The following is an 8,339-nucleotide window of genomic DNA, read 5'->3' as shown; positions in this document are numbered from 1 at the left end:
CAGACTTCAAGCTTTCTAATCTACACTCACTGAACACTTTATTAGGAACACCTGTGCACCTTCTCATGGTGGAGGCGGTGTAATGGTGTGGGGAATGTTTTCTTGGCACACTTTGGGCCCGTTAATACCAATCAATCATCGCTTGAATGCCACAGCCTTTTTGAGTATTGTTGCTGACCATGTGTATCCCTTCATGGCCACAATTTACCCATCTTCTAATGGCTACTTCCAGCATGATAATGCACCATGTCACAAAGCAAAAGTCGTCTCAAACTGGTTTCATGAACATGACAATGAGTTCAGTGTTCTTCAGTGGCCTTCCCAGTCACCGGATCTGAATCCAATAGAACACCTTTGGGATGTGGTAGAACGGGAGATTCACAGCTTGAAAGTGCACCTGAAAAATCTGTAGGAATTGCGTGATGCAATCGTGTCATCGTGGACCAGAATCTCAAAGGAATGTTTCCAACATCTTGTGGAATCAATGCCACGAAAGAATTGAGGCTGTTTTGAGAGCAGAGGGAGGCCCTACCCAGTATTAGTATAGTGTTCCTAATAAAGTGCTCAGTGAGTGTTTACTCTATGTTCAAGCACTTTCAATACTGCATCTTACGGGTGCAGTTGAGGTGGGGTTGGGGGTGGGGTCACGGGAAATTCAATCAAAATATATGTTCTATAACTAGAAATGGCATTTCAGCTGTATTCTTTTATTTATATCCATCATAGTGTTTCCATATGATCTATAATGGATCTTTCTTTATCTTTATTTGCTAGTAAAAAGGCCTTTGTCAATCAAGCTTTAGTTTTTTTCTTCCAACATACCTCCTGTCCTTGCCATAACTTTCATAACATACAATTTTCACCAAAGCGACATGGCAAAATACATTTGGTCCTCAACTCACTGGTTTTCCTTGCATGAGTGAATGTAGGGGAGCTGGAGGGAATTGTACTGTTGTTACTGTAATAGACAGTATGTGTGCAGAGGGGAAATGATGGCTACCTATGGTCAGACTGTCAAATACAGCAATGAAGGGGCTTGGAGGATGGGAGCAATGGAATGCCATTTCATTTTTTGAAGAAATGTCTTTATAACTCATGTAGATACATTTCTCTCAATGTGCTTGTGTTCATCACCACGTTGAACTCAACACACAACAGTCTGGCACCCTCATGAAAATGGACTTTTCTTGAACATTGTTGTAAGCTGGTTACGATGGTTACGATATTCTTCATTTTGTAATGTACTTCGATTTTCCTCTTGATTTAGTTCATATATGTATGTGATTATACAAAGGTCAAATTTACAACTCTTCTATATTGTGAAGGTGAGGACCTCATGAAAACTTTGGATAGTTTACGTCATCCTTTAATTTTTCGTCATCCCACCAATTTCCATACAAAGTGCACTTAGGACTCTTGTATGAAACACAGTACATACAGATCTTCATTTGGACTACTTTGAGTGAAGGGCTGGTGGTTTCTGGGGTTTTAATGGATAACTTTGTGTCTGTTATAGAGACTAAAAAAGAATATTGAACTTGTTTAAGCACGAGATGACCTTAAAACAAACTGAATGTCATCATAACATTTAGGAGTGCTTCAAACTGTCAGCCAAAACAAGAATTCTAGAATGTCATGCTCTCATTCTAGTTCACACTGAATGTCTACAGAGTGTAGCTTTGACTTTTTCGTCTAAACATTTAGTGTGCAAGTTGATATTAAGGTCATCTGTTATATGAGCCACTGCAGTAAAATATAGGGAGAAAGTGTATTAGCGAACCCCTTTCCTGTTCACGTTTAAAGGTATTGAAATAACTCCTTTTTGTCTTTCTTTTCTTCTTTTTCTTTTTGTGTTTTACAAGATCACGGGTAAAAGAAGATCAAAGTAACTGTGAAAGGGTTCTTGGATTCTCAAGAATTTCACACTGGGGTGCTAGCTACATCTAGAGAGGCCACAAGAGTTTGGCTTTGGATCTCCTCAACACAACGTTCTAGAACATGATCGAACCTTCAGACAAGATTCTGGGTTCATTTAATTCTAAAAGTAGATGTCAAGTAAGTAAGGTTGTTTGTGTACAATTAAAGTATTTGCTAAGAGATTAATTGCAAATTAACTGATCATTTTTGGGAGCTATTGGCACTGTCTAGGAACATCTTGGTTGTGGTTCAAATCCCATTAAGAAGAGTACATGCTGAATTAAGCATTTTGAACATATAAAACTGTTTACCCCTCACCTCAGAACTGAATTTGCTTCAAAGTAAAGATGTGAAAAACGATATACTGTAAATGCTTAGGAACATGTCTCCCACTGTCCGGATCCGCTATCCAGGACATCTCACAAAGACACCATCATTTCAAAAAAACCTGATAGACATTTTCTTAAAAACCTTTTGAAGAAAAACAACCACAAAACTATCAAACACCTAAAACAGAGTTTTGTCTTATTTACCAGTTTCTCAAGCTGCTCCACAGACACGCCCCCTTTAAAATCTTCAATATATATTTCTACCACTCAGCCTCAGTCCAATCTTCATTTCATATTTCAATTTTACCTTTTTACATTTTGACTAAAATGAATAACTAAGAGAATGGAGGTCCAGTGGGATGTTTTGTTGCGGAGTAAGAGGGGGGGGGGGATAGAGTCTGGTGCCAGGGGAGAGCTCCGTCAGGGTTTTGGGTGGTATTAAGTGGTGTTGGGTGTGCACAAGTACACATGAATCCCCTACAGCCTAAGAGCAACCACACCTGTCCACCACCATGCCCGGGATCTTGCCATGGATGATCTGCTGCTTGTCGTTGAAGTAGAGCATGTTGATAGGAGACATCTTGGTGGGGGTACAGCAGGGCCCTGCTGAGCCTCGGGGATTGGCATGCTGCACCAGGTGGGTGTGTGGGTACTTCTGCATGAACATGTACTCGCACTGACCCGAGCAGTAGTTGGCCTTGTAGCGCTTGGGGGCGATGATCCAGTCCCAGCCGAAGGCCTCAAAGTCCACAGTCAGCGGGTAGCGGCAGCAGCGGGACTCGGTTGAGTGCTCATCACAGTCCAGGCCCAGATTACGCCGGGAGCGCTTGTTCGTCTCCAGAACCTTCACCTCCAGGAACGGCTGCTGGAGTCAGGGGGAGGGGGAGGGAAGGGGAGGGGAGTCAGGGGGAGGGGGAGGGGAGGGGAGGGGAGGAAGAGGCGGAAGAAAGAGAGGAGGTGGTTAGGAGAGAACCCATAAAGTGAGAGGAGAAAAGCAACTAAAAATAAAACAACATTTGTACTGATTAACATCATTGGTTAAACATTTTTTTTTAATTAATTGATCCATCCGTCCAAATTCAGCAAATGATTACTTTTTTTCAAAACAGAGTGAAAAAAGAGGACAAGATGTGAGTATTAGTTCATGCAAAGCTGGCCCTGTAAACATCAAGGGAACGGCCAACATTCTATATGCTTAGCTTGATCTATGACCTCTGAGGTCATCTGCAGGTTACCATAACCTTGACCCTTAGGCAGAGCGAGAGCAGCGAATATTTTACTCCAGTGTGTTTATTTTACAAAGCCCTCATCTCTCCACAGAGAACCCAGCTGGACTTGAGCACTGTTTTTTGTGACGCTTTCAAGAGAAGAAATAAGCCGAGAGGCCAAAAGGGTCAAACCATGTCAGCTTGGGCTTTGGGGCTTTTGTTGAGGGAAAAAAAAGCTAAAAGACCCAGAGGATCAGGGGGGAGTTTGCCTCTTTCTTTGCTTTCTGTGTTTTGTTTTATTTTTGTACACGGGCCTCTGTGTCTCTGATCTTTTCTATCTTCTCCTTAAGAAAAACAGAGCTTGCTGCTGTGTGCGCACAGTGCAGGGATTCGTTGGCTGAGAGACCGGAGTCGACCCCTATGCAGTGTTGTGAGGAACTGACCCAAATGGACACTGGGTTACCATTTGGTAATACTTGCATCGGTGGCCTACATAATCTGTTATACAACCTCCTGAGACTTCAGACCCATTCATGAAAGTAAATGTTTTTATATTTCATCATGCAAGTAACCTGACGCATGCATTTTTTTGGGGGGATGTTTGAGATGGGCTAGTGGATTTACTGATTTACAGGTTTACTGTGGTAGATTACATGGTTAAAGTAGAGTGTGTGCTGTACCACAGCACTGGCTGTTCTATCACAGTGAAAAGCCAAACAGACTGAAATGGCTGAAATCCTGACTTCAGATATAATCTATGCAAATTATTCCACATTTTGCATAAAACATGCACTGAAATCAGTATTAAGCCCTATGAGAGCATTTTTTTCAGGCTGGATTCATAAGAGTAAACCATAAAACAATTTTAACTTGCGGAAAATAACTTGTGAACTGTCAGCATGAGAGATGTTCTGAACTTCACGGGATAGATAGCACATTACGTAGTCTCTGGAAGAACAGTAGTGTATTTTTCCTTCATTCACGTGGCTGTAGTCAAGACTAACCTTATTGTTTTCAAGTTAACCATAACATTTATGGAAATGTGGATTAATTTTGAAAAGCATAATTTATATTACTATTCTCTGATATTATACACATCTGTAGCTTCAAAAGAGACAATGTTGCAAAATGATTTGAACTAAAGTAACTGTGAGGTAATATACACTTTTAAAAATGCTCTCTGAGAAATGGGCTAAAATGGTTTTGCTGATTAAATAAATATTGTAATTTGGGAGAACTGTATCTTCCCATCTTTACAAAGGGGGTGAACATTCTCCCCCTTTGTAAAGAGGACTTCCAAGTTGCTTTAATGTAGGCAGGCTGGGTCAACCTGATTCCAACCCAAGGAGACCAGTCCCTTCTCCCCATGCCTATCAGAGTTAAGGTCAGTTCATTTACATTTATGGGGGGGGTTCAACTCAAGATTTGAACTCTGCCATTTATTTTCTCTGATTTTTCCATTCTAGAATTGGAATAGCAAATCGCTTCCTGGTTGTGTGACGCATACGTCCCTATAACCCAGAGACAGGTCTGATGGTCCTTACCAGCCCTTCCTCCCCGGGTCTCAGTGAGGTCACCGCCAGGTCGTTGCCGCTTTCGTCGAAGGCATTGATGTCAATGCCCCAGTTGGTGTGGGGCTGCTTGAACCAGTTCTGCAGCACGTGCTTGAAGTCGATGCTCTGCCAATGGCCCACGCGGGAGTTGAGCTCAATCTTCAGGGAGCGGATGCGGATGTGGCGGCTACCCTGCTCCGTCACAGGCTTGAGGCGGAGGATCTGCAGGTAGACGGTTGAGGTCTGCTGCAGTGGGCGTAGGTACACCCACAGCTGGGCCTTCAACACCTTGGTGAACATCAGCTTGGGGCTGAACTTGAAGAAGCAGCAGCTAGGCTTCCCATCAATCTGGACCAGCGGCTCCGCTGTGGGACACAGAGAGGGGAACAACACATTAATATATGTTTGATTGATATCTGCATATGTGTGAGATTAACTATTTATTGCTTTTTATTTTGCAGGGAAACATCTTAGTGCTTTACATTGAGAAGCAATGTGTCAAAAAGGTGAACATGTGCAAACCAGGTGTAGACATAGAAATAATGTTCAATCACACAGGAGAGGTGAGGGCAAACATATACTAATTATGTGTATTAATCCTATTATCTTTCTATCTCACCAATAGCTTTCTTTTTTGGGATTCTTCTTCTTAAGTCTAATGAAAGTTGTTGAGCAAATCGTAATTTTTTCTTTGCTGAACCTAAAATTTGTCATGCCATAGTTTATATGCAGATTCTTTGAGATGCTAAAATCTATTAGTTTTCACTAAATCGCGTCACACATATCAATGCTTCTTCAGCCTCTAATCTACTATAAATGGAGCAACCATGCTGCTTGAAAGACTTGCCCAATCCTAAAACAACCATAGGTAGATCTGCAAGGATTGGTGTGGCATTACAGAACAGCAGTTCATTCAGTGCTCTAGGATCGACAGTGCCTACAGTATTCTCCAGGTAGAGACTCTGTGGTGATTTGGAATCAAACTGACTAAGGTCACCTAATGGGAGCTCTCAGCTCTCCAAATCCAAGATCTACCATTAGATTAAATCAGTAAATGACTGACAGAGCAAGGAGATTCTGACAATTTTGCGGTTCAGAGGCCAAAACAGACCTCTCAGCACAGCTGCCAACAATCACACGCAGAAGGTTTGAATGAGCTAAGAAATAAGTCAGGCACTAAGTCACAAATACAGCTAGACCATACTTTAATGCTTTAAATGCTTCTTCCCTTATTTGAAATAATCACTGACCTGATATTACTGGATTGGCGAGAGCGACAGTATGTCAAGGGACCATTGCTTTTGCCAATCCAATCAAGTTAGATCAGTGATTACCTCGAGGAAGGGAAGAATGAATGATACATCTCTAAAGTGCAAACAGGACCCTAAGCCACATAAACAGCCAAATGGAAATCATATAGAATCCTGAAACAAACTCATTATGAAATGGTGAATCCCCCCACAATAAGCCAGAGTCACTTCAAGTTCAAGTTAACATTAACAGAGATGAGTTTGGACTCTATTGGACCGACCTGTATGTTGAAGAAAATTAAAGGTAGACTCAGCAATTTGACATTACCACTGGAGATGTTTCAGCTTACATCCAAGCAAGACAGTTTCACTTATTAGTGATTCCATAGGTATGACGATGCAACGTTCACAGTAACAGCTGCCTGACAAAAAGGCTGACAAGAGAATTAACTTGCTTTCATGATCTATCTCTACCCTGCTATTTAGTGGCTATGTCATATTGCTGAGTCTACCTTTAAACATGGGATGATGACAGTATGACAAGTTTAGGGCAATTATATTGGAATCTATTGGATCGCGATTGGTTATTCATGTCATAGTCCTCAGTCCTCATTCATTCCTCGTATTTTACCGATACTCCTTCACAGCATCTGTCAAATCTGCACACTGAGACTCATTTGCATAGACCTCCGTCATATGAAATGATTGCATAATAAATGCATCCAACGTCTATTTCCATGTAAAGCACTCTGTCTATCATCAGTTAAGGGAAAATGTATGCTGTTAGCAGATAATCTCTTTTTCAATGGCCTGATACCACGGATGCCAAGTACTACATGAATATGGGCACCGCACTTTATGAAAGGACATGTGATATTTTGCACAGTAAAAATGTTTGATGCCCCACAATGAGGCATATAGGGCATGGAGAGCCACCTACTGTAGAATTCACCAGTTGCCTATAGATACTTTCGCCTCCAAACAACAGACAACAGCTAGTGTTAATGGTCTCTATATTCAGCTGAATGGAGGCCTGTGTTCTCTCTCATTGTTCTTGTCTGAGAAGTGTGTTGCTGCCTCATTTTAACATAAACCGCAGGGACCTGTCAATCATTGCTAAATCTGTGGTTGCTCAGGCAACCTGCAAAGGCTTCCTGGGTCAAAAGTTTATTTTGGCACCTCGACCTAGTTAAGAAATAGGGTCAGGGGTCAAAACCGTCAGCCTTTTACATCCCCCGGGTGCTGGGGAGGGGCAATACTAATAGCCAAATTGAGTTTGAAGGTCAAGGTCGACACTATGGCAATGGTAATGTGTGTTTTTCTTCACAACAGTCCTTTCAGCTGATTCATACAAAAAAACATTTAATTTCAAAGATACAACTCAATTTATTCAGCTGCAATTTGTTTTTGTTTTGTTTCGGGCGGGGCATCAGCAGCCAATGGTGAATTGTTTACCAGACTGACGGGGAGAGAACACAACACAAGACTGTTTTTTTTTCTTTTTTTACACTGAACAAGTGTTGTAATTGAATTACTGGGCATGCATAGAGGGATATGAATTCATTGAGGTAAAGATAGAATATCCATTGGAAGAGTCCAGGGGAAGTTTGAATGAAAGCCAAGCGAGGGACAGACGTGGTCCTTCAGCCTGTATTTCCAGAGCCAGTCATTAGTGAGTGTAAATTATACAATGTCTCACGCTGGACAAACAATATGTCAATGTTCCTTTTAGTGGGTTGCTGGGGTCGCAGCAATTAACGTCGGCACGAAACGGAGAATGAATGATTCTGCAGTTTTCTCTGGGTTTATTTAAGATTACTATTTGTTGTTGTTTTTTCAATGACATTTGAATGGAGAAACATCGACAATGCCTTTCCAAACTGTTTTAAATTTTCCTTAGTAGGCTACTACTAGACACATCAACAAACAACAGCTTTTGCTTAGCTAACAACAGGGTTCGAGTTGGGCTCATTGAAAACTACAGATTCGGGGTGCTTTTACAGTTCACTCTCAACTAGAGAGAGGCCTGCAATGAGCAGAGCCCCGCAGTACAGTATGTAATCTGAGATGTAGGTTCTGTGT

At 41.6% G+C, this 8,339-nt stretch overlaps 1 protein-coding gene across 1 annotated transcript in view; it reads right to left on the bottom strand.

Moving 5' to 3' along the window:
- Positions 1–2,730: 2,730 nt before the first annotated feature.
- The window catches only part of LOC310803098 (growth/differentiation factor 11-like), a gene marked incomplete at both ends in the record, with an annotated part of 16,297 nt that continues 10,688 nt past the window's right edge, over positions 2,731–8,339 (bottom strand). The window contains 2 exons of the mRNA XM_083667736.1: positions 2,731–3,111; positions 4,999–5,372. Coding sequence (XP_083523862.1) covers positions 2,731–3,111; positions 4,999–5,372 — 755 coding nt within the window. The remainder of the gene's footprint in view (positions 3,112–4,998; positions 5,373–8,339) is intronic.

This window comes from Argentina silus (assembly GCF_951799395.1).
Source record: "Argentina silus genome assembly, chromosome: 4".
Taxonomy (NCBI): Eukaryota; Metazoa; Chordata; class Actinopteri; order Argentiniformes; family Argentinidae; genus Argentina; species Argentina silus.
Note: the sequence above shows the minus strand (reverse complement) of the source record. Positions and strands in the feature narration are given on the sequence as shown.